The sequence below is a fragment of the Sceloporus undulatus genome, chromosome 5, assembly GCF_019175285.1.
Source record: "Sceloporus undulatus isolate JIND9_A2432 ecotype Alabama chromosome 5, SceUnd_v1.1, whole genome shotgun sequence".
NCBI lineage: Eukaryota > Metazoa > Chordata > Lepidosauria > Squamata > Phrynosomatidae > Sceloporus > Sceloporus undulatus.
In genome coordinates this window covers 138,765,132-138,792,538 of record NC_056526.1, presented here as the reverse complement: position 1 = coordinate 138,792,538, position 27,407 = coordinate 138,765,132, and the positions used below count along the sequence as shown (strand labels likewise).

Below are 27,407 nucleotides of genomic sequence, written 5' to 3'. Positions count from 1 at the left end.
GGCTTGTATTTCAGCTTTCACTGCTTCTGCTATGAAGTACAAAATAGGATCAATGATGCAAATTGTGAACTCAAACAACCTGGAAAAAAAGAAGTAGTAGTATAGGATTCTTTATCCCACTTAAATGTTGTTAGTTTTAATCCACCATGAATGTTGCATTGAGGAGGGGGAGGTAGAGCACAATGGCTTTTGATTCTGTTATCCTCATTTTTTGTGTGGGGAAAAATTATTCTCAAGTGAGAGAAAATAACTGTATGAATCCTCCCTGGCAGCTTCATGAGGAAAACAGATGAGATTACTTGTAATGGTCAAGCCAGATGTTCTGAAGGGCTGTAGCTCAGTAACAGAATGAACACATTGCTTGTAGGGTCCCTGGAAAAGGCTCCTACTTGAAACTCCAAAGAGCTAGTTCCTTTTAATACTACTGAATTGGATGGATCAACAGTTTGCTTCTCTATAAGGAACAGCTACCTATGTTCCTATGATTTGGATCTGGAAATGGAGGTCTTCAATGAAAATCTAATGATTCTCAAGCTTTGGTTCTCCAGATGTTTTGGAAATCAGCTCGCAGAAGTGCCTGCTAGCATGATCAGTGGTCAGGAAGTCTGGGAGTTGAAGTCGCAGATATCTGGAAGACTAAAGTCTGAAACCACTGATCTAAACATCTAGTTCATTATTTCATTACCGGGCAAGAGAAGGGTGCAATTTAGATGAGTGAAGAAGCAAGTAAGTAGTGGGTGCTTAACCTATTCATTGCTTCTTCCCATAATCCCCTTCCTTCAGCAGCTTTACCCCAGGCGAGGTCCTTAGTCTGTCCTGACTAAGGCTGCATCTACACAGGAGAATTAATGCCGTTTCACACTGTTTTAACTACCATGGTGCAATGTTATGGAATTATGGGATTTGTCGTTTTGTGAGCTATTTAGCCTTCTATATCAGACAGCTCTGGTGCCACAGCAAACTACAAAGCACAGGTTTCCATAGGATTGAGCTTTGACAGTTAAAGTGGTGTCAAACTACATTAATTCTAATGTATGGCAGTAACAAAAGGAAAAAGTGGTGTGATGAGAAGGGAAGTATAGATGAACAATTTTAAGTAATAAAGTTAAGTATTGCTCTCCCAGCTATTTTTTTTTCATTGTAAGGAACTTTTGACCACATTGCAATGTCCATATCACTACAGTTTCCCAGAGAAGTGTCAGAAACAGTTGTCTGCTGCTCTGTGGCAAGCTGCCAGTACATATTCACTTGACTTCATCCAGGCAGGCCATTGGTCCTCTGACACAGGAATGCATAAAACAGGAGAATGCTATGTCAGTGGGTGTTTGGCATACCAGGTCTTCCTGAGGTCCATTGTATTTCAGATCTTGGAATGCTAGGTTTGGAAATTAATTTGATAGTTAAATATTATTAATTAGAAAATTATTTCATGGTCATAATCACTAATCATTCAAATAGTTTATTTAGATAAGTTATGGTTAATTAACATATTGAATAAAACACTGATGTTGGGCCAAACTATGGGATTTAGAGAAAATGGCATGGAGACTGTCACTTTTAATCTTAGCTGAGTATATTTTGCTGCTGGTTCCTTTTTTCCTTTTAAAATTGCTTTCCTTCAACCTGGATTTTTTTCTCCCATGTATTTGCATGATACGATTGTTGGTTGGGAATGGTGAAAATCAAACGTACCTGAGACCTGTCAGTTTGGGAACGACTCTCCCAAAGCATAGGATATCATCTTTGAGCTTTTTCAATACAGTTTATCACAGAGCTGCCTCTTTTTTTTTGTTCACCACCACCCTTCAAATACCATGTTTGTTAAAGGATAATAAGGACTGAATTATTACCATAAGAGGACACTGATCCAATGCCAAGTATAAAGCTGGAGATTCTTAATCAGTAATCATTTGAATGCCTCTGTGTAAATGCAATTTTTTTTCTTCTCACCTCTAATCAAGAGGCATGGTCATGAAAGTTCAGTGGTGAAGCCATTGTTTGCATGCAGGATCCAGGGATCTCAAATTCAAAATGCAGCATTTTCACTTTTAATGATCAGATATCTAACAAGCTCACTCTTCTCCGCACCCATGTTACCTCAATTGTATAATTAAGGATGGGTAAAAAGAAGAGAGGGATGCGGTGACTTAGTGGTTAAGAAGCCATTTCTGATTAATGTAAGGTCAGAAGGTTGGCAGTTTGAGACCCAAATGCTGCATGTTTGGGTGCACTCCTGTCACTAGTCCCAGCTTATGTCAACCTAGCAGTTTGAAAGCATGCAGATGCAAATAGATAAATAGGAACCACTTCGGTGGGAAAGTAACAGCATTCTGTACAGTCATGCAGGCCATATGATGATGGAGCCATTTTTGGACAACACTGGCCTAGTAACCTTAGCTTAGTAATGGAGATGGGTATTGGCACCTACAATTGTTTACAGCTACACATTCATCTTAAGGAAAAACCTTTACCATTAAAAGGAGGAGAAGTAAAAAGCAGAATTGGAAGGAAGCGGAAAGAGAGGGAGAAGTCAGGAGAGAATTAAGTAGGGGGTGCATTTGAGGAAAACATTTTGCATAATTATCCAAGTGCTATTTGAGCAGGATTACAAAGGGACCAATGCAAATTATATTGTACAGAATTGTACAATATATGCAATAACCATAATATGCAATAGCCCAGTAGAAACCATTTCAGAATATAATAAATAATGTTGGAGAGATTACTGTAAAAAGTCACAAAATGCACCCAACCCCCAAGACTCCACTTTCATTCCACACAGGCTCATGGAGAGGCATCTGTCTTCAAGGCCTAAAAAGCAAATGACATTCTGAGAGGACCCATATAATATTATCTAATAATTTTATGTTACACAATAATATCTAGTTCTGAAAAGATGCTGGATATTTGAGGATCTTGGTCTCCTACTAAGCAAACAAAGTACAGTGGACCCTCTCCTCATGCGGGGCATCTGTTCCAGATTCCTCCTGTGTAAGGGGAAATCTGCCTATGCTCAAGCCCCATAGGAAATAATGGGTCTCGTGCATGTGGCAGAGTGGTGCAAGTGTACCACAAGCGCGCCGTAGGCGCACGGCCATTGTTTCCCTCCCCAAGTAGCTTCCGCTTGTACAGGTGCACTGTACTTCCACCTTCTACTTTATTCTGTTCCAAGCCTACTTTTTTCCATTTTCTTCTTTCCAGAACCTAGCTGCTGTTCTGTTCTATAAATCTAGATCTTCTATTGTGATCTGTGTTCCAGAAAGTTCTCTCTCTTTCCTCCTTCCTCCTTGATGTGTCCCCAAAGAAATCACACATATTAGTATGCCTCACAACAGGGCCATGTAATGCATTTCTTCAAATTCCATTAGTTCTTCTTCTGAGGAAGCAAGCCTTCCCTGAATGTGACAGTGTAAGAGCCACCTATCTTATTTCATTAGGATGGGTGGTTCTTACATGGTCACATTTAGAAAAATTCATTTGTTTTAATGAATTATCGACTTATTTTTCTAGTCTCTGGTTCATTAAAACAAATTTTAAACCTCAGAATTAGTAACGTTATTATATCTAACAAATTAACAACATGTAAATCAATGATTTAATAAAAAGCTCAGTCTATTTCTATTTTTGCTAGTTAGCCTTAATTCCTGATTTGTTCTGTAGTCCCTTGCAGTTATCTTCTTTGTTCTTCATCTCCTGACTCCTATTTCTGTTCATTTTTAAAATATATATTGTATTTTCTTTTATAGCTTGCACCCGAAACAAAAGGTGTGATTCATTGGATTATGGATATCCCTTTCGTATTGTCAGCCAATCTTCATGGTGGAGATCTTGTGGCAAATTACCCATATGATGAGACTCGTTCTGGTAAATACAATACATTAATTGGTTGGTATAAATGTCTTGTGAACATTGAAATAATTTTAATGTATAGAAAGGGCTATCTGTTAGGTAGTGGTGTATGAATTCTTGAGAACAGAATTCCTGTATGCATGTAGCTGCAAGAAATGGCAATTACTGCACCTTTAGGCAAGTGTGTTGGGAGAGGAATTCAGCTAGGAGTAAAATTAATGGAGCCTCACTCAGCCCTGTGCATGGGCAACAGTTGCTAAGTGGATGGACACTGCTAGAATGAACTTCTGAAGCCAGTGAGCATGTTTGGAGTAGAATACATAGGGATATAAATTCTCAGATAGGCGATCTGTACAAATTATATCAGCAAGAACAATAATTACTGTAGTTTTCTCTTTCCTGCAGAAGAATAAGAATATGTATTTTCAGTTCTCTCTTTGTATTCAAGTATCCTGAAGTGATCTTGAGAATTTTTCTATGCAGAAAGGGACATGAGGGGTTATTTTTGTACAACAAATACATTTTCTGTGCAGAAATATGTTTGGTTTTTTTACCCCACAAACCCCTCTCCTTGTGTCTTTCTGTGCAGAAAACTTCTCCAAAACATGTTGGGATATTCAAATATTGGGCAAACTGTGCAAAAGTCTCTATTATTATTCTTGATGCCCTTTCCATGCAGTCAGTAAATCCACTGTTCAACTGGGAAACAAATAAAAGCGAATATTTTTCCATTCCTACTCGCTCATTTGGACATAAGACATAAAGTGTGCATAAAATGGCTGTTCCTTGGTGTGCCCCCATTCCTCTAACCAACAGCCACAAGGAAAAGAAAAGTTTCACTTCTGTTTTTACTCGTTGTGGTTAATCTTAATCATGATTTCTGAAGCAAATCAACTTTAAACTAAGCTCTTTTATTTTAATTCACAAGTTAAAATTACTGTAACCATCCTTCAGGGTTCAATCATAATACTGAACTGTAGTGAATCAAAAATGAAATGGATGATAGATCAAGAGAGAGGAGGGTGGAAAACATGACCTTGAGATTCAGGCAGGTAATAACACATTATTTATATCTAAACAGGGCCTTCATCTAACTGTTCTTTAAATTTTCTGCAAGTGTACTTTCACGTTTAGCAATTCCAGATTTGGTTCTGCAGGCTAGTCTATATGTTTGCTATTGCATTTAAAAGTGCTTCTTCAAGTGGTGAAAAATACGTGGTTGTCATGGCACATGCTTTCATCACTTCCATATCTTGCAAATGAATTAGCTTTGTTTTGTGATTGGTCCCAAAAGGCAAACACTGTCTTACTGCATTAGAATGATTGCTGAGGCACATATCTCTAAATTCTGCAAATGGGCAGCAAATGCAGTTCTATTCATGTCTGGTTTGACCCTGATTCTGTGGGTAACAGTGGTGGCTTTCTGACATCTATCTGTACACACACACACACACACACACACACACCACTCACATTTTTAAGTTCATACATTTTTGTTTCATGTACATACATGTCTCCAAAAGAAAATGTACAAAATTGTATTTAGTGATCAATGGGTAAATGGCATGTGTGCAATGCATAGGCACACTCTTTTAGTCTTGTAAATTTTGTTCTGTATCTTTAAGTAACATCCATAATAGGTCCTATTACAATTTAAAATCCTATATCTTCATGTCTCAGTGAAGAATACAGTGCACCCTAACCATCTGTGGGAATTTAGTTCTGGCCCTCACTCCCACCCCATGGATGGGAAAAAATGTGGAAGCTCAAGCCCATATTAGTCAGTGGGTGGCAATATGCATGTGCCCTCATTGACGCAGCTATGTATATGCACTGTCATTGACTAATATGGGACAGAGTGATCCGCAGGAGCTCCAATCTGCAAGTGGCTAGCCCACTGATAGAATGGGCCCAGTGTACTTATATATATATATATATTTTAAATTGAGGAAATAACTGCAATCTAATTTTTTCTGGGTCAACATCAGATGTGCTGTCACTTAAGGTATATTATTTCATGTATGTCAATAGATGTTTCCAAGCCTGTATCTTCTATTTATATGATGAACAAAATATTATACTAGGGATATACAACTGTGGTCTTCCCAATGTTTTTGGATGACAGCTGGCATAGTTCCTCACACTGATTATCCTGGCTAGAACTGATGAGAATAATAGACTTAAAGTATGTAATGTGACACAGTTGCTCACCTCTGGCCCAAATTAATGTGTATGGTCTACTTCACATGGAACTATTTCGACATAATTTCTTGGTAATTTTTGCACTTTTTTTTTGGCAAAACCCCATCAAAATGAATTTATGTTTTCTACATTGTTCTTGCTGTTTGTCCACATGTCTTTTATTTTGTCTCCTTAGGTAGTGCTCATGAATATAGCTCTTGCCCAGATGATGCTGTTTTCCAGAGTTTAGCTCGAAGCTATTCAACTCTTAATCCAGCCATGTCTAATCCAAACAGGCCACCATGTCGCAAGAACGATGATGACAGCAGCTTCATAGATGGAACAACCAACGGTGGTGCTTGGTATAGTGTTCCAGGAGGTTTGTGTCAAAGAACTATAACTTTTTAGAGATTAATTTATTGTAGAGAATACTAACTGGTGGCTCCACCTCCTCATTTTTATAGTGTCCATAATGTGATAAGTATTATCTTGAACATAAAGGTGACATAGCACTTACATAAGGTGGGTGTCTTTAATTCATTCATGAAAAAGGATTACATATTTCTCTTTAGTGGCCTCTGATAAAGCAGTTTCCTGGTCTACTGTGGTAGAATAAATTAGGCAGGGCAAACATTCCCAATAAGCATTGACTGGCAAAAGTATACCAGGCTGTCTGCATGAGCCAGGGCATGGATGGCCCAGAGTATCCTGGCCCCTCATCTGCCCCAACCTGCCCACATTACCTGGTCCTTCATTCCTGTGCTGCAGTGGTTGTCTGCACAGGTGGCCTTCTGAGCCACCTGGCATATTTGCTGCTGTCACAGGTCACTTGCTTCTGAGGTCAGAACAAGGCACTCAATGATGATCACATGGCTAAGCACCACATTCTGAATTTAGAGTGAGTGACCCAATGTGGCACTGGATGCTCTGGGAAGCTCAATGGAGTAACCATGCAGACGCCTATAGTGGCATGGGTATGGAGGGCTCCAGATCTTCCCAGATGATCTGGAGTAACAGATAACTTGCTTAAAATGAGTGCTAAAGGAGTATAGCCTGGCTTTGATGTGGTATGTGCTGGTTGCCATCTGGATTTCTCACACCAGAAACAGGGTTTGGGCCATGCATCGTCCAAAACAGGACAATGCCAGAACTAGCAAGAAACAGGCCTTTTGGCCCATGCAGAGAGGGCCTTAGTCAGTAGCATGTAGGTCTTAGTTCGAAGCCTCCAGTGTGGGATCAGACTGCTGACACCAAGGAGAGTTGCAAGACAGTCAGCAACCATATGCTTGCTGAGTGAGGTGCCTATTAACTTTCCTCCTGCCCATTACTTCCCAACTCCCTCAAAAAGTCTGTTCTTGTCAGGAAACAAATTTCCTAGCCACTGCTTGTTCCTTTAATTATGAAAATTAACATTCTTTTAACATTTTCTTTTAAAATATCACATTTTATCAATTTCACAAAACTATGAAACATGTAGAACTGACATGTAGACATTTGGGCTGTGTGTATGATATTGTAATTTAAAGGTATACTTTTAATGTTGCTAGTCGTTTCATGTCACAACCATTACATTCAGTGATATACAAGAATTGTGATTTATGAGTAACATTAGTACAAAACATTACTAGGGATTTTGTATGGTGTGGTATGGGAGGAGGTCTGTGACGAGTGACACCAACCATAGTGACTCCACTGCGTACTATGTGAGATACTCTAATCCAAGCCTAGAAAATACATATATAGATTTTATTTATTTATTTCCTGCTCAAGGAGAAGAGGCATGCATAGAAGCCTGGTTCTATTTATTCACAACTCCTCTCTTTTTATTATGTGACTGTCTTTTTGATTGATTCATAATGTCTTAAACACATGTGAACAGTAATTATGCAGTCAACTATATTTTCCCACTGGCATCATTAGCAGTACCCCCTTTTAAAAAAAGTAGGAAGAAATCCATGTTTCAAAATATTTTTCAAGATTTCATTGCCTTTGCAATTATCTGTTTTTCACATAATATGCATAATAACACATTTTATTTATCATCTGGAAGTAATTGAACTACACCTGGAAAGTAGTTTTTGGTTCCTGAAAATATGACTTTTGAGGCCAAATCTATCCCAGCAGAATATACCGACCAGATGCAATATCAGATTTGGTATAATTGTTCTACAGAGCTATGGCTGCCAAGAAATTCATTGAATGAAGGTAGCCATTTCAGAACATTATATATCTGAGTTTGATCCAAAAAAAGTTGGTCGTCTGGAAAGTTTTGTAAACATAGGGTGGCATAGGTATTTCAGTCAAACTGTAAATGAATATCAACCCTGATTTTCATACAACATACTTTTGTTTATATGAACTGATTTTAACTGCTTAGTTTTAATTTATCTTACTGTGAAGAGGGAAAATATGGTAGAGATGTGACATTTCAATAAATATTAAAGCAGTGAGAGAAAATACCATATTCCTCTCCATCCCTTTGTTCTCATTTTAAGCAAATAGAAATCTGGAGGGAAATGGAAATATATACAATACTTATATTCTGCATACTAAATTTTCTTTAATGTTTTAATAACATAGAATGTAACCAGCTCATAACATTGTACTCTTTATAAAGCATTTATATTCAACATATAAATGCTTTATCAAACCATCTTATGGTCCCTGGAATGGTGCCTCATAGAAGATAGTGGTTTTCTTCCTCTGAGGAGCAGATGGGGATGGGGAGGAGGGAGAGGACAACCCTTGGAGGAAGAATCTATTAAAACAGTAAGATTGAAAAAAGGATGAAAAAGCAAAAGATAATATAAATTAATTACAGTGCTCTAGAAATAAAGTTTAATAATAATAATAATTCTGTTGAAAAGTAACAAACAATGTATAAGACAAAAATATTCAAAACAAATACAGACAACATTACAAGTGCAACAGTGGCGAACAAAATAATACAAAATAGCAAACATACCAAACAACAGAAACTACATTGAAGCAAGGTAACACAAAATATATTGCAAAAGAAAAAGGCTAAGACAGTCAAGCCTTCTAAAGCAGGGGTAGGCAACCTGCGGCCCGGCGAGGCCTTGGGACCGGCCCCAGCCTGGTCCTGCCGCCGATTGCTGCCGGGGCCTTTGGGGGGAAATTGTCTATAGAAGCCTCAGAAACATGCATTTATATTAACATTTTTTAAAAAAATCAGCAAATTTTTTCGCGTGTCCTCCATTTTTTTAAAAAAGTGTCTTCCATTTGAAAATTTTGTCCTACATTTGTCCTGGTTTATTTATATATTTAATTTTTTAAAAAAATATTTAATTATTTATTTTTTGGCTTCGGCCCCCCAGTTGTCTGAGGGACATCAACCCGGCCCCTGACTCAAAAAGGTTGCCTACCCCTGTTCTAAAGGATCAGCAGCTGATTAAGATAATACATACAGAAGAAGGCTGTTTCCAACTCAACAGCTCACCATTAAACCTATAACGACCAAAGTTCAACAAAAACAGCATCAAATCCTCCCTCCCGGGACACCAAGGAGATCTCCACAAAGATTTCCTCTCTGTGAGGTCAAAACTGGAACTCCAAGGAGTAGAAAAAATGATGCATGTAGAGAGTGTGCTGGTGGTGAAAAAAAGGAATGTATCTTTTGTGGAACAGCATGACTGGCATTCCCTGTCACTAGGTGCATTAGGAATGAAACACTTGTTTTTGAAAAAGCCAAAAGGAAAACAGTGTCTCCCTCTTGATGTCTGCTCTTCCAGCAAGGACGTTTGATACATCCGAGGCTCTGTGCTGAGGCAGTCTGATAACACAGCACTATGTTGCTTTCATAGGGCTAAATCCCATTCTTGCTGCAGGTAGAAGTATACCTATTGAATCAGTGAAATTTATATAAGTGTTAACTTACTTATGCAGCTTTTGATTCAGTGGATCTCTTTTAGCCAAGACAAGCAACTGCAGTCATCCTTCATTACTGGTTGAGAATGATGGCAATTGGAGACAACATTGGGAGCGTTACTTCTCCAGCCCTGGAATACATAGTTGTTAGAAACCTGTTCTAACTTTTTAAAACCTGTTTTAACTTTTTTAAATGAATTTGTTTTAAATATGAAAATATTATACAGGTTATACTTGTATGTAGGTGTGGGAGAGAGATAAAAATGTTGGTTAAAAATCTGATTTGGTGTGACCCTGGAATGCCTTAAAGTCTTGTTCTCATTCTGTAGAATTCAGTGCTTGTCTAACATCAGTTAATATGTATTTTAATAATGCAGGTATGCAGGACTTCAACTACCTCAGCAGCAACTGCTTTGAAATCACAGTGGAGCTTAGCTGTGAAAAATTCCCTCCTGAAGAAACGCTGAAAAGTTATTGGGAGGACAACAAAAATTCACTCATTAATTACATTGAGCAGGTAAATGAAATGTATTAGTAGCAATGGATAGATACTCAGGATGTTGTATGCCAGGTTTTCGCTGACCTGATGCTCTCTGAGTTCCTCAGACTATAATTGTGTGTGTGATGTTGCAGCTAAAAAGGCCAATGTAATTCTAGGATGCATCAGTGGAAGTATAGTGTCTAGATTAAGGGAAGTAATAGTGCCACTCTATTCTGCTTTGGTCAGGCCTCACTTGGAATACTGTGTCCAGTTCTGAGTACCACAATTGAAAAAAATTGTTGGAGTGTGTCTAAAGGAGCATGATTAAAATGTGAAGGGTCTGGAAGGAGCTGGGGTTGTTTAGAAGAGAAGGTTAAGAGGTGATATGATTGCCCTGTTTAAATATTTGAAGGGATGTCATGTGGAGCAAGCTTGTTCTCTGCTGCTCCAGAGAACAGGACCTGGAGCAATGGATGCCTACTGCAGGAAAAGAGATTCCAATGGAACACACTCCCTTGGAGTGGTGGAGTCTCCTTTGGAGGGTTTTAAACAGAGACTAGATTTTGGGGGTGCTTTGACTGTGAGCAGGGGGTTGGACTGGATGGCCGTTGAGGTCTCTTCCAGCTCTATGATTCTATGAATTCTTTATCATTTCTAGTTATAGCCATACTTGATGAGAATGTTGGGAGATATAGTTCAGCACATCTATATCTATATAGGTCTATACACATCTATCTGGAGTGCCAGATTAGTGAAAAATGGTTTATGTTATTGACTTTGGAGGGGGGGGGGAATCACTTTGTTTGGATTATTTTTCACGATTCTCCCACATATAAGACATTCTTGTGCTCACACAGAGCCCTTGTGTTCAAATTTATATTCACTTACAGTCTGAATTTATGCTAAAAGACAAATTAGTTCAAAAGATTTTATGAATCTGATCATGTAGTGCTTAATATATATATGAAAGGGTGGGGAACTATCACCACATGACACATTTCCCCCCTCCTCTTGTACATAAATTCACATTTACAAATTTCTGAATGTAATACTAGACCCATTTCAAACTGGCTTTAGGACAGGCTTTAGGATTGAGACTGCCATGGTTGCCTTGACCGACGATCTGCGTTTGAGCATTGACAGGGGGAGTGTGACCCTGTTGGTGCTCTTAGACCTCTCAGCGGCTTTTGATACTATAGATCACGGCATCCTCTTGGACTGCCTGAGGGGGTTAGGTCTCAGAGGGTGCTACTCGGGGACTGTAGCTCCAGTAAGAGGTACCTCACTTGTGGGGTTCCTCAGGGGGGCTATTTTGTCCCCGATGTTATTTAACATCTATATGAAGCCGCTGGGTGAGATAATACGGAGTTATGGTGCTGGGTGTTATCAGTACACTGATGACACCCAAATCTATTTCTCCGTATCTCGTTCGTCGGCCTCGAATTCCGATGGCATCTCTTCTCTCAATGAATGTCTTCAAGCGGTAATGGGCTGGATGAGGAAAAACAGATTGAAACTGAATCCAGACAAGACGGAGGTGCTCATGGTAGCGGCCCCGAAACCAAGAATTGGGTTGCAACCTCCAGTCCTGGATGGGGTCACACTCTCCTCCAGTGACTGTGTTCGCAGTCTGGGGGTGCTCCTTGACTCGTCGCTCCTGATGACAAATCAGGTAAATGCAACGGTCAGGAGTGCCTGTTATCAGCTTCGGCTGATACGCCAGCTGCGCCCTTTTCTGGAAGTAAGGGATCTCGAGACAGTTGTGCACGCGCTGGTAACCTCACGCCTTGACTTCTGTAATGCACTCTACATGGGGCTACCCCTGTGCTTGACTCAGAAATTACAGCTGGTTCAAAATATGGCAGCCAGGCTTGTCTCAGGAACATCTAGGAGGGACCACATTACTCCGGTTTTGAGGTCCCTCCACTGGCTGCCTATCAGCTTCCGGGCCCAGTACAAGGTGTTGGTTATCACCTTTAAAGCCCTAAATGGCTTGGATCCAAGCTATCTCAGGGACCGCCTCCTCCCGTACAATCCTCCCCGCGCTCTCCGGTCCTCTGGGAGGAACTTACTACAGTCTCTAAAATCTAGGCTTGCGGCGACCTCCCAGAGGGTGTTCTCTGCTGTCGCCTCCAAACTCTGGAACGACCTGCCGGATGAGATCCGTCAGATAACATCATTAGACAGCTTTAAAAAAGTGGTCAAGACGGATCTCTTCCGGCAGGCCTTTCCAGATTAACCATCCCGGCCCAGGTTCCCTGATTCCCTCATTCCTCCCATGGCCCCATCTTAGTGATGGTTGAGGATCAACAGAGGGATATCAGGGTTTTTAGTTTTAGTTTTTAACTGTTGTTTTTATGAATTGATATTGTGTTTTAATATGTTAGACTGTTTAATACTGTCTTAAGGGGGGGAGGGATAAAGTGTTTTTAATTGTCATATTTTATATTTTACTGTTGTTAACCACCCAGATTGGTTTGCCAGAGGGCGGTATACAAATAATAATAATAATAATAATAATAATAATAATAATAATAATAATAATAATTATTATTATTATTATTATTACTGAGTGGAATATATTAGACTTCCACCAAATACATCAGTGTTGTTTACAAATTATTTAAGAATCTGGTAATTTCTGGCAAAGAATGCATATCTTTCGCATGGCTCAGGTTGTGTACCAAGTCAAAAGTATAGATTAGTGAGAATCTCAGCTTGGGTCATGAACAAAACCTCTCCCTAAAGGACCTTTCCCTCTCTTGAGCTGGACCAGAGAGAAAGTTAGCTAATAGGAGCAGTTCCATGGATCTCTGTACAAGGAAAGGTACAATGGGAGCAGGGCTTGATGACTTTGGAGATGGGGGAGGGCATATCCCTATTCCCCAGTGTCATCCAGCTGCTGAATTGGTCCCAGGAGACAGTTTGGCTCATTGGTCTCCTGTAATTTACTTCCGTTGCTTTATGTAATCGGTATTTCTCTTGGAGATGGCTGCTGCAAAAAGGATATGCTTTCTTAAATAACGGAGTTGAATTCATTTGGTTCCAGAAGCCAAATGTTCCTAAGGTTAAAAAAACTAGTGAAGAAACTTTCTCTCACTTTCTGTCTGATTTGTCACTTCTAAAATAGATTTGGACTTCCTATGTACACTAGTGACCCAGTTCCAACATGATCAGAAATGATGGTTTATGAGAAACAACCAGGATCAAATTGTGATTTCTTATACTGGTTTATATAAACTGAAGATTAAACAAACCACAGTTTCCAAACTGGAAATCTCAGTTTCCAAACTGGAAATCTCAGAAGCATTTTCTGCCCTAAGTTTTATCTCTCTTGGCTGGAAATCTCAACTCATGGTGCCTGGTTATCTGTGTGTTTTTTTAAAAAAATCTTTTTGGAGATACCAAGTTTTATCAGTCTGTTGTACAGTACACTGGGCCCTTTGTATCTACAGGAGTTTGATTTCAGGACTCTCAGTGGATACCAAAATGCTCAAGTCCCATTATATATGGTGATGTAGTAAAATGATATCCCTTATATAAAATGGCAAAATCAAGCTTTGCTTTTTGGAAATTGTTTTTGCAGATTTTCAAGCCATAGATGGTTGAATCTATGGATTTAGAATCCATGATTATGGAGGGCTGATTGTACTCATTCTTACCTGGGCAAAGCATCTGAGGACAATCATTCATTAGAAATGTGCTTGTAAACTGGGTAGGCATAAGATGAATTGACTTCTCAGTAAGCCTAGATATGGTTGTCCATAGACCACTTTCTCTCAAAGTGAATCCCTCATCTTTAACATCGGTTTAATACTGGCCTTCCCTGCAGTATTTAAAAGAATGTTTAACAAATGTAATGTAAAAAAAGATGGAATAGGGATGACAAGGATTATTGTCTTTCAGATACACCGAGGAGTAAAAGGATTTGTTAGAGATCTTCAGGGCAAACCTATTGCTAATGCCACCATTTCTGTGGAGGGCATAAACCATGATGTTACATCAGGTAAGACTATCATATATAACAAATTTTAAAAGGTGATATATAGAGCACTCACATGATGGGCTGTATCCAATAGTGGCTTTATATTTGTGTAAGCAGTTTTGCTACAGACCCCCCCAGTGGAGTTCTAGAATAGATTTATAAGGAGGGTGGGGAGGGGGGTTAAAGTGGGACAGGGAATGTACAAAAATGGTCTCCCCCTCTGCTCTAATTTGCAGAGCCCCTGCTCAATTGACAGCCCTTCCTCAAATGGAAGGGCACCACTGCAACTCAATGTGAGTCTCATCAGACCTCTATAGCATTGCTGGCCACACAGCCCGGGCCTATCCAGTATAGGATGCAAAGCTGAGTTTGTAATCAAATTGTTGTGAAAACAGGACCAAAGAACATGTAATAATTTAGAATTTACCAGAACATGTGATAAAGACAAGTTATTCAGTCTTGATTCTTATATAATGCAAGATATTAAGGCTTTAAAATGAGATGAGCAAAAGGTATATTGGGGTTGATTGGCCAGGGATTCTGAATCACAATTATTTTAACAACAATAAAAATGGCTTTTGTTTCCTAAATTAGGCTGATCTATTGTAACTCAGGATCCTTTCACACTACATGATTGTAGCAGTATGATTCCACTTTAACTTCTATGTTACAACCTATGGGATCTGGGATTTGCAGTTTGGGGCTTTTTGAGTCAGTGTGGTGTAGTGGGTGACCTTGGGCAAGTTTCAGAGGAAGCCAAAGGCAAACTCACTCTGAACAAATGCTGTCAAGAAAACCTCATAATAGGATTGTCTTCAGTGAGAAATTACTGAAAGACACACATCCTTTTGCTATCCACAGCCAGAGAGCTTCAGTGCCTCACCAAACTACAAACACCAGATTTCCATAGGATGTAACCATGGCAGTCAAAGTAGAAATATAGTTCTATAACTATGCAGTGTGAAAGGTCCCTCAGGTATCGATATATTACTTGTACACTGTGTGGCTCCCAGGGCTAGTAACATAATTGGCTTCAATTCTGGAACCAGTATTTGGCTACTGGCTCTTACCAAGAAGATGCTATACTCCTAACTAACCTAAGATTGGGGGATCTTTTGTGCTTATAAAAAAAGCAAAGTAGGCCACACATGCCTGATGGTTATTGATGCCTGATCTGATATGTGATTTGGGTTATTTCCCCCCCAGTGTGGTAATATATTGCTTCTTTCCCAGCTAAGGATGGTGATTACTGGAGATTGCTTGTACCTGGAAATTATAAAGTGACTGCCTCAGCATCAGGCTATCTAGCAATAACTAAAAAAGTGGCAGTTCCTTTCAGTCCTGCTGTCCGGGTAAGTACTGCCTGGTTTAGATTGCCTTATAATGCTTATCTGTGTTTTCATATGGATTGACTATTCTTTTGTGGAGCTGTGACCATGCTGGCTAGGAAATTCTGAGACTAATAGCACCCCAAAAGTAGGTTTTGAATATGCGGTCTTGTGCAGTACTCTTCTTCCTAAGTAAAGTTGCACTTGCACTGTGTGTGATATTTATTGTATGAAACTTTTCAGTTGTACAAAACTTCATAGTATAGAAGAATAGTCTAAGGCAAAAGGCAGAACTCAGTACTTTGCATTTAGAAGATCTCAACTCTAGCTCCGATTTCTCTTTTCTTTAAGGGATCTGAGTTAATATGGCTGGAAAGATCTCTGTCTGAACCCTTGGACAACCATTACTGGCTGGTAGAGATAATGCCATTGACCTGTTGTCCAACCCAGTATAAAGCAGCCTCATGAACTGAATATGAAAATCACCCACTACAGTGCGCCCTCATTTTATGCAGGTGCATATGCTAAAAGACGCGCTGGAAAAGCCCCTCGCACACCCTGGAAGAAGTAATGGGGTGCATGCCCATAGCACACGTGGGCTGCCATGTGACTGTGTGCCGCAGGCGCAATCCCCATTACTTCCAATGGGGCTCTAGCATACGCTGATTTCCCCTTACGTGGAGGGATCTGGAATGGATCCCAACGTAAGGGGAGGGCCCACTGTATAACAATTGTAAACGTTATATAAAGTCTAGATTATCCATTGCAGGGCCAACATCAGGCAGTACAATAAGTTTAAGTCCCTCAAGGGGGTTTCTTGGGTTCCCAGTGCCTCAAACCTGCAGTTTGAAATGGTTATCATTGTCACAATAGCCATCTTCTTTTCTCCTCAGCAGCAGGGAGTGCTTGTAGCAGTGGCTCACTAAATAGTTATAATTGCAGCAATAACAGTTTAAAATGCAAGGAAACTTGGGAAATGTCATGTTTCTAATTTAATACAAGAAAACATTTCACAGTGCAGTCAATGTTCACTACGCTCATCTGTCCAGAAGCCGAATGTCTTTATGGGCACAGCTGATGCACTAGTTTTAGCTGTGCAAATGCACTTTTGGCCACTGCTGAAACCTGAGCATCCAGGGTCAGTGTTGAATCCAGGAGAACACACAAGCTGTGAGGGGGAATGTATTCCTACTTAGCACAGATAAAGACCCTATTCCCTGATCTGTCTTATGAGTGACTTATTGTTTATCTTTCCTAGGTTGATTTTGACCTGGAATCGTTGTCTGAAAGAAAAGAAGAAGAAAAGGAAGAGCTAATGGAATGGTGGAAGATGATGTCAGAAACTTTAAATTTTTAAGCAGAAACTGAATTTGCAGCTTTTAATCTGTTATGTGTTGACTTAGTATAATGTACTGTGGAAAGTCCCTCTATTTTAGATCATAGAATCATAGAATCGTAGAGTTGGAAGAGACCACAAGGGCCATCCAGTCCAGATTTTGTGTAGCTCTCAATATTTAACTTCAGGTTTTGTTTTGTTTTTGAGTAATTTTAAAAAAGAACAATAATAATCTCTACATGAAAATGAATTGCTAGATACTTTCATACTATCATTCACTATCCTACATACACAACAAGGGGAAGAATACCAGAATGAATGTCTCATTCTCCTAATCCAATACAAAGTTGGATGCTTCACTTACAAATCCTGAATGTGTAGGTTAAATACATTTAAAAAACTATAGGAAGTAGCAGCTGCTTATGGCTACTGCCACAAATATTTGGCAATGCAGGTGAACAGATAATATTCTCTAATGTCTCAGAAAATAATGACACTTAAATTGTATACAGTAAGATTTAATGTTGTAAGTAGTGCTTCACTACAGTTAAAGAGTGTTTATGTATCTGTGGAAAAGCTATGTGAAAATAAGAATTGTGCATATTTGGGTTCAATCCACTGACAGAGAAATAATCTTTCATTGTTCTGTCTTAAAAGAGGAACTCATACATAATTCCCCCCACCTTTATTCTGTGCAATAATGTTCCCAAGACACTTAGTCATCAGATTAAAAATTCTGGATGGATAAAGACTGGTGAAATAGTAAGTGTATGTTATTATTAGCTTTCCTGTTGTTGTTGTTAACTGCCCTCAAGTTTAACTCCAACCTATGACAACCCTGTGGATGAAACATTTCTAAAATACTCTATCCTCTGGTGTTCTGCTTAGGCCCTGTGGATTCAGGCACATGGCCTTCTGGTGATTTCAGAGACAGTAACGCTAGATGCAAGTTAAAACCTTTTGTTGTTCAAGGTGGAGGCTGAAAAGATATATAAACATCCACATACATGTTATTTGGTGGTAGTGGTGGGATAAAAATAATCCCTCAAGATTGCCATCATCCAGAGTTAGGGTTAAAGTGAAGGTTAACTGGAGGGGGCCTTCACATATTAATTGGTGGCAGTCGTGGTATGAAAAGGGCCAGATTGTTGTCACCTTAAAGAAATTTAGTGTTGGTAATTTAAATGGTCATCACAGAGGCCCATATTTATATTCTATCTGTGTTTACTTAGAGATCAGGCCTACTGATTTATGAATAAGTGTGCTTAGGATTCCAGCTAGCAGCTAACACCACAAACGTATACATATTTATTCACATCCTTATCTCTTGGTATCCAAATTAGCTTGCTCTGAGATAAGTATGCATAGTATCATTGTCATCTAAATGTTTATCTTGAGCTGGGTTAGAGAAGTCAGCTTCCATTCCTTTGGGAACAATAAAACAAAAGGATTTTTAAGAAGACTGGAAATATAGACTTGGATAAAGATGTGTGATATGGTCTTTGATGACAGGACAATCATACTGCACAAAGCTAGCCTCTTTCACAGATCCAGGAGAATTAATAGAGTTTATAATGCAGTTTGGAATGTTAGTGTTCATTCACAACTAGGACTAAGTCAGAGCCCATATGAATACATACTTCATGGAAATTGAACTGTAACCATTCTTACATCCCAGGGATTTTGCATGCCGACACCAAGTTGATCTCTGGCCAGAAATGGGATTATATTTTATTTCAAGGCATTTTCCTTTCTGCACATTTTCAACTGTGTGCTGTTCTCTTTTTCCAACATATATATAATCAATAACCCATCCTTCAAAGTATGACAGACCCTGAAGTTCTAGGTTGCTCTGGCAACACTACCCAGATATTGAGTTGTTCATTTGAATCAGTGCTGTATATCACAAGTCTCACGGAACTTCTGCCACTTCAAGTCTCTTTCCTCCCTTGTTGCAGCATGCAATAGGACATGTATGGTATGACATTGTTGTGCTGGAGGACCTCCACCAATCGCAGATGACTGGCACACAGCAAAATCATGCTATGCCATCCTGTCTCAAACACTGTGGTCTTATTCACACAATGAAAATAATCCAGGTTGACTTTGGGTTGAATCCCTATTGTTCACATGCATCCCAAATGCACTCAAATCGGGGTGTTTTTCTTGGAGGGGGGGAGCTACCAAAACCCCACTTAACCAGGGACAAATTAACACAGGAATTTTTCTGAGTTTTTTTTTTAAAAAAAAAACCCTTCGCATACCATGATCGGTTTCCAAATACATTCACAGCTTTGACTTGTTGATGGGGTGAGGCTCCACCTGGCTGGCTTTACAAGGAAATTCTCCTCCTCTTACTCTTTCCCTCACAACTGATTCCAGCAGGCAGCTTCCAGGGGATCCCTGGGAGGAAGGCGGTGTGCTGCCCCCCCAGACCATGGAGGATCTTGCCCTTCCTCAGCAGCTGACTCCCACTAAAATCCCAAAGATACGTGGATCGATGCCATTTCAAAGTGTGAACAACAAAACCAGAATACGTGAATGAGGATATTCACATCATTCCAGTAAAAATAAATGTGTGAATGACATCTGTGTTGGACTAAATGTAAAGGGAAAAAAGAGAAAATGCAAAAGGCACTCAAGGAGGGAACTCCCAGTGACAGAGCCCTTGGATGGGACCACAAGCAGGCCAGAATAACATTTCCTCCACAGCAGATTAGCCAGAGGAAAATGAAGACCAAAACCACAGCAAAGAGAGCCATGCCTCAGCCATAGGGCTGCCAAAAGCCAGTTGCCTAGGCCTTCTGCAACCCTTGCACGTGACGAGGGCTTAACAATGGCAGCACCCTGTATACATGGGCACTGACATTGCTATCTAAGTGCTACATGGCATCCGCACAGTACTTATGTAACAGGTGCACCAGTGGCACACTAGTTATGCCACCATCGCGGCTTCAAAATAACCCGCTTTTTACAAGCTCTTTACACTGGCGGGAAGCATCGCAGTTTGTCAGCTAAGGCTTCCTTCTGGTGGAAAAACAGGTGCCGGCAGGCCACCCTTTTTGGGCAATCTGTACCGCGCCTGAGTCTGTCAAACTGCTCCCTCCCTCCCCCTTCTTTCTCTCGTCTCTCCTTCGGCCAGCATGGGTTTTTGCTATGCTGGCTAAATGATTCTGAGAGTTATAAGCTTATTAATTTCTCTAACTTTCTATCAAGAAATAGTAGGGACTGAATGGCTTGCAAAACTCTCTCCCATTTTATGATGCTAATTATGTTTGGTTAATTATACTGGACATGAGTAGACAATTTTGTCAAGGGAAAATCTTTACCTTTACCTTTACCTCTAATTGTACTGGAATGTGGATGGACGTGTGTATTACAGCCCACTGAAAGTAAAGTAGTATGGCTTTGCTGTCTCAGATGCATATTCTGAAATGTATTTTGATGGTCTTCAGCGATTCTGTAGATTTTGTAGTACCTACATGCAGATACCTGTTTCTAGGCATGGAAACCTACATGTATAGTTCTGCGTGGCTGGATTATAGCTTTGAAATAGATACTTATGAAGTTATTTTGTCTCCCTTTTTGAAGTGCAACACAGACAAACTATAGGAATAATTAGTAATAAATCATTTCAGACCATCTATTCCCTTGATGGAAATGACAGCAGGATGCAATATAACTGCATAATAAACAAGCATTTTACCAAACACACACACAATAACACAACATGGTCACCACAAAACACAAGTGTCACCTTTTGTGAGCAAGGCAGGATTTGGATATTGGATGGCAATTAATGAATATTAATACTTCTTGGAGAAAATCGCCACTGCATATGCATCTCTCTTTCTCTCTCTTTCTCACTCTTTCTCTCTCACTCTTCATGCCAAGTTACATCTCTGAAATCTTCAGTTTTAAAGACTGTGTAAGGTATGGTGAGAAAGACCTCCCTTCATTCTCCATCTCAGGGGAGAGAGAGGAAGGCTAGCTCCAAGAAGCCAAGTCCTCCCTCCATTCCACCTGTCTTGGTCCAGGCCTCGGAGATTGAGAAGAACTGCTGGACCTCATCCCCTTCCCCACCACCACTCCCTTCTCCATTGTAAGCCTGAGGGCAGGGAACTGTCTAATTAAAAAAAGATTGTATGTACAGCGCTGTGTAAATTTACAGTGCTTTATAAATAAAGGTTAGTAATAATAATAACTGCTGGAAAGCCTTCCGGTTGAGGGGACAGTGGCTACAATCCTGCTATGGGACAGCATAACGTTGTAGTTCTGCATGCAGAACTATATTATGCTGAGCTTTTTACCACCGCCTGGATCCACCATAGAGCTGCTGAACGGCACCACCCACTGCCACTTCTGCCTGAAGGACAGCAGGGCAGAGGGGCTACAGAAGCATCTGACGTTGTCCCTGTAGCCAGATGTCAAATGAGGACATCATTCAAAGAGGTCTGTCAGGGTCCTTTGGAGTTCTCATCAGCAGATGTAATACTTTCACATCTGGCTGCAGGGACATAGCCAGATATTTCCATTCTCCTCCAGGCACAAGTGGCCCTCGGTGGGAAGGGACTTCATCAATGCTACAGTAGGTTGTGGTGAGGCTTTGGTCACTGTGAAGGAAGGAAATGAATATAAACCTTCACAGCACACATATGCGGATGTAGGGTTTGATTGTTTTGCTTTGTAAAGCGCTGTGTAAAGCCTATGGAACTCTAGAAAATAAATAAATAAATAATAATAATAATAATAATAATAATAATAATAATAATAATAATAGGGTTAACTTACATTTGCATAAGCCACTAACAGGATGTCAGCCAATGTTGGGTTAGGTGAACACATATTCCACCCTGTTTTTACACACCTTGATAGTGCCATGCTAGTCACATACATCACTTATGCAAATAGTTATTTGTACAAATTAGTTGGCTGGCAGACAGATCACCTGAACTGGCACATGAAATACACCAAATTCTGCTATTTGGTTATTGACATTCTTGTAGCTTAATAAAAATACAAGAGACAGGTGGTGTTGTTTGGGGAAAAAAACTTTAGAATACTATAGCATTAATTACTGAGTTAATTTCTCTTTCTTTTTTTAAAAGTCCCAGCTTTTTGTATTTTAGGAACTTTAATTTTGAGAACTTTTAGTAAAAATATGCACTAAGCAGATTTCCACAGATCCCACCTGAAGTATGGAGCAGAAGTGCTTAAAATTAAGTGGCTGTGGCTGAAGTGACAAGTTGCATCTGAGCATGTCCAAGTTTGGTGACTTTCCTATGTAGGGGTCCAAAGATTCAGGATATCTGCCCCTATTGGTTCAAATGGCTTAAGTGAGTCCATCAGGAATTGTATCTTCAATTGTTTAACTTTCTAAATTGTGATGGCAGATGACTAAAAGATGTATTTTATAGTCTTCTGTAGCTTGTGTAGCCAAAAAGTATGGGTCACTCCTGCTTTCCTGCATATTACCTTCCTGTCCTGTCTGTTGTGCTCTGCCTGTGTTTGTGCAAAGATGGGACCTGCACCCATGCAGAAGACCTGCAGGTTACACTAAGGGAGATTTGTGCATCACTAGCTGCAGTTTGTGTCATTTCAGTCCCCCTTCGATGGCTCATTCAGGAGAGTCTCACAGTATGAATGCCATTTTTGAAGAGCAAATTGAGAATTAACATAACAGGCAATGTGCCACTCTTCTCTACTCGTCTAAGCCTTGGGTATATAGTGAGGGTTTCCCATTCCTGGGATGGGATCATCCACAACATTCTTCAGGTTACAAAAGTACCTTGTTGAAGGAAAGTCACAGCAACTGAAAATTAAAGTACAGTGTTTCTGTCTTTAAACTGGAGCTTCTCTGGTCCACTGGCTGGAATGGAGGGGGGGGGATTAAAACATTACTTTTGAGCCCCGAGAAACAAATCTTTTGTTGAAAGCCTTGAGAAGATGGCAAACTACCCACAGCACAGAGAAAGATCCGGTTATGTATTTTCTATGTATGGACTCAGCTATAAAAATACAGCACAAGCAGTGAATATCCTTTAGAATATTTTATAATATATTATCTTATTTTAAGACACCAAGCTGATGCTTCTGCTGCTGCCTCCCCCCCCCCTTTTTTTTTTTCCAGCAGCATAAAGTTGGACATATCTTGAAAGGATTTCTTTTTCCTAGTGAAAGAAAACAGGTTGGAAATAATTTTGAATTAGGTCAGTGACCATTTGTTTACTAGAAGTTGAGGACCCTTAAAAGGTGCCAATGCAAAGCTAAATTCACAAGGAAAGTATTCATTGATCCCAATTATCTAAACGCCTGGAATTTCTTCTGGCTAAAAAACAAGGTCTAGGCAAATAAATGTTCAGACATACAGAGCCAGGATGCTGTAGTTGTTATCTGAATTTGATCTCCTGATATAGTAAATATATTTTCAAGGAAATACTTTAATGAATGAAGAGACTGTGTTAAAAATAATAATTAAAGTCAAGGTACCTTGACTTGGGCTAAAATGGCATTGGGCTAAAAATGGTATTGAACTATTTGGATAAAAGCAAGTTTCTCCAGAACAGAAGAGATCAAATTATTTTCCTCAGATAATTTCCTCAGAACAGCTTACTAGGAAGCAAGAGTATCATGTCCATTAAAACATGATGGACTAGCTAGTATATCAGAAAAGCACAATAGCATGAGTGTCCTTTTTGATAGTTCCTTAGTCACTTGGAGCACAAATCTAATATCCAGATCCACTGTTTATTGCAGATTAAGATGGTGTGAGCAGAGTTCTCTGTTAACACATTTATCCTGCTGAGTCTCTATGGGCCCTTTCACACTTATAGTACAATGGATCCTTGTTATCCACTGGGTTTGGTGCCAGGACCCCCCCATGGATAATAAAATCCATGGATGCTCAAGTCCCATTAAATACAATGGCATAACAAAATGGTATCCCTCATATAAAATGTAAAACTAAGGGTTTGCTATTTGGAATTTATACTTTAAAAAAATATTTTCAAGCCGTGGATGCTTGAATTCACGGATAAAAAAATTGGTTGATAAGGAGGGCCAACTGTACTATGATTCCACTTTAACTGACATGGGTGCATCCTATGAAATCCTGGGGTATATAATAACTTTAAGTTATTCCAGCAGAGAGTTCTAAATGTCCCTCCTGAAATTGCAAATCCAAGAATTTCACAGGATGTTGTCATGGCAGTTAAACTGAAACCATCATACTATAATTGTATATTGTGAAAAGGACCCAGTTTTCACTCCTTTAAAGTGACAAACCTGGGGCAAGACATGAGACAAATGAAAGCTGACATCTTTGCAGATAGTCTTTGCAAAGTCAATGCAGTTATTGCAGTGGCTGGGATTCTTTACTGACCTTATCCACTTACCAGCTCCTCTCCCCAAACACACCTTTTATCTTCTGTAGCCCCATGGACATTTACAGGCCAGTGGAGGGGGATGATGGAGAGGAATCCAACTGTAGGAACATCTAACTAGCACCATTCTCTGCAGCCTCTGAAAGACTCTCTTGGAGGTCATAGGAGATGCCCTTTTGCATCCAGCTGCAGGAACATAGCTGGATGCTTCCCTGATCCCTCTCTGTTCTCCATCACCCTGTAAATGGCCACATTAGGGGGAAGGAATTGTAGCAGGTAGAAGGTGAGTTTTTGAGGGAGTGATGCAAAAGATGTGGTATAGTTCATCTTTATTCTGTGTGTCCCTGATCCAGAGTCTTGGTTAATGGGAAAGACGATGGCAAGCTTGCCACTTTTTGAGTAATAATAGTAATAATACATAGTATTATATAAACCCTCCCTCCTTAAAAGACCATTAAGATACCATCAAGATACCATATCCCACTTATAAGACCATTAAGTCCTCCCCCCCTGTCATACTTTTTTTACTTCTGTACATTGATACTATTTTATTTGTGAAGTTCATTCAGTGATGTGAGTCTCACCAATAGTCTGAAATAGTAACACCTGGGACTAGATACCTTATCTGGCTTGCTTTTCTTGGGAAGTTCTGTGTCCATCAGTCGAGATACAGGGAACTTTACTGAACACACAGTTTGCTCATATATCTAAACTATTTTAATTTGAAGGGTGCTTTCTGATATGCTCAGTGAACACTAGATGGCAATATAGGCCTGCTTACAAAGATATACCACTGACACCTGTGATACTTTCTGATGAAAACGTTTAAAATGCATTTGGCCATATCCATTCACCATGTCATCAGTGAAATAACCTGGTTGTTTTCATGTTTTAAATTTTATCCAAATATTTACTTTTTATGAACAGCTGGAATGAAATATGTACAAAACTTGAGAACTTTTAGAACTCGTTGTTGGATCAAAACAGAACTGATGTTAATATAAAATAGCCTTTTTGTTTTTCCCCTTAAATGTTCATTCTTCACCATGTGGGTCCTCTGGAGGTCTCAGTGTTGCCGTAATTATCTCACATCTGGTGATGGGTACATAGCCAGATGTTTCACTGATCCTGCCCACTGCCCACAAGGTATGGAGTTGTTGTGCAGGGCAGATGTGTTCAGAGGCTGTGCGATAAAGTCTTTGGCCACTTCAGACAGAGGAAGTAACTTCAGCATCCCTCACAAAGATATACGCTGTTGTAAAGGAACTTTATGCATATGTATGCCAGTAACAGGGAAAGGCAATGGCAAACCTCCTCTGAACAAACCATGCCAAGAAACGCCCATGATAGGGTTGCCTTAGAATTGCCATAAGTTGGAAATGACTTGAAGGCTAGGAAAGATACAGTATATGGTGGTAGAAAGAGAGGAAGACCGCATATGCCAGATTAGCTAGATTTAATCAAGGAGACCATGGGCCTGATGCAAAGACTTAAGCAGAACAAATGATATCTATTACTGCTTAAACATGTCTTATTTTCCAAATGTACAATACTATATACAAAATGACAAAATACAATGATAAACTATAATCAACAATGTGCATATGACAAATCAGGGTAATCGAAGTCCATGTAAACAATGTCTACAGTGTTGGCAGTGAATGCATTTCTACTGCACCATGAATAATTCACAGTCTAGAAAGCACTCATAAATGGTACTTGAAGAGACAATACATGAAGTTGGAACCTGTAGTTTTATTGGTAGCACAGTTCTTTACTGGTGGTATTCCAGTTGTATTCAGTATTCTCAGTATTAAGACGGCTACCTCCAGAGTACTCTGTGGCCGTTTCAACTCTACAGAAGTCTTCATCAGCATTTTAGGTTATTTGGCCGGATTAATATTGGAAATGATGCGTTCCATTCTTCTAAATACACAAGGTAAACAGTAATTAATACATTAATTACAAGATACAGTGGTACCTCGGGTTACGAAATTAATTCGTTCCGCGGCTAATTTCGTAACCCGAAAAACCTTCGTAACCTGAATTGCCATAGGCGCTAATGGAAAAAATAGCTCTCTGCTGCCCTCCGGTGGCGAAATAGCGCCGAGGTTTTTTCGTAACCCGAAAAAACCTTCGTAAGCCGAAACAAGAAATCCCTATGGGATTTTTTCGTATCCCGAAAAATTCGTAAGCTGGGTAATTCGTATCCCGGGGTACCACTGTACACCATAGAATACAATTATAAAATAAACTTCCAGGATTAAACCAATGTAGCTTACCCACAACATTCAACAACTTGACTTCAATAATAAGAAGAATGCTGGTACCAGTTTACAGGAATAGTATGTCATAATATACTCTAGCAGGTGATTGCCTGCTCCATTCAATATCCTTAAAGGTATATCTTCTAGAAATATAATATGCTTAGTTTCCCATAAAGTAAGCTTGAACCACAGCTGAATGTACTGAATCCTAATGTTATATATACAAATACCTTAACATGTATAATAATTATAAGGTAAACAACTATTTCTGTCACATTACAGATACATTACAAGCACAGTATAGCTATATGTTATTCATCTGGCCTCCTTCCCATATTAACAACTGTCTCTGGTGTGTGAAGTACAAGTTAACAAATAAATATTAAATTTAAACAATTTCATAAAAAGGAACTCAAATCTAAATGTTCATTTAGACCCTTGGGTATATACGATGCCAACGTATGAATCCAAAATGGAAATATAGACTTGGATAAAGATGTGTGATATGGTCTTTGATGAGAGGACAATCATACTGCACAAAGCTAGCCTCTTTCACAGATCCAGGAGAACTAATAGAGTTTATAATGCAGTTTGGAATGTTAGTGTTCATTCACAACTAGGACTAAGTCAGAGCCCATATGAATACATACTTCATGGAAATTGAACTGTAACCATTCTTACATCCCAGGGATTTTGCATGCCGACACCAA

The 27,407-nt window shown here is 39.5% G+C and overlaps 1 protein-coding gene across 1 annotated transcript in view; it reads left to right on the top strand.

The window, feature by feature from the left end:
• The window catches only part of CPE (carboxypeptidase E), a 125,104-nt gene extending 107,305 nt beyond the window's left edge, over positions 1 to 17,799 (top strand). Inside the window, exons 4-9 of the mRNA XM_042466895.1 lie at positions 3,747 to 3,864; positions 6,227 to 6,409; positions 10,296 to 10,435; positions 14,306 to 14,405; positions 15,618 to 15,736; positions 16,971 to 17,799. Coding sequence (XP_042322829.1) covers positions 3,747 to 3,864; positions 6,227 to 6,409; positions 10,296 to 10,435; positions 14,306 to 14,405; positions 15,618 to 15,736; positions 16,971 to 17,069 — 759 coding nt within the window. The 3' untranslated portion in view covers positions 17,070 to 17,799. The remainder of the gene's footprint in view (positions 1 to 3,746; positions 3,865 to 6,226; positions 6,410 to 10,295; positions 10,436 to 14,305; positions 14,406 to 15,617; positions 15,737 to 16,970) is intronic.
• The last annotated feature ends 9,608 nt before the right edge of the window (positions 17,800 to 27,407 follow it).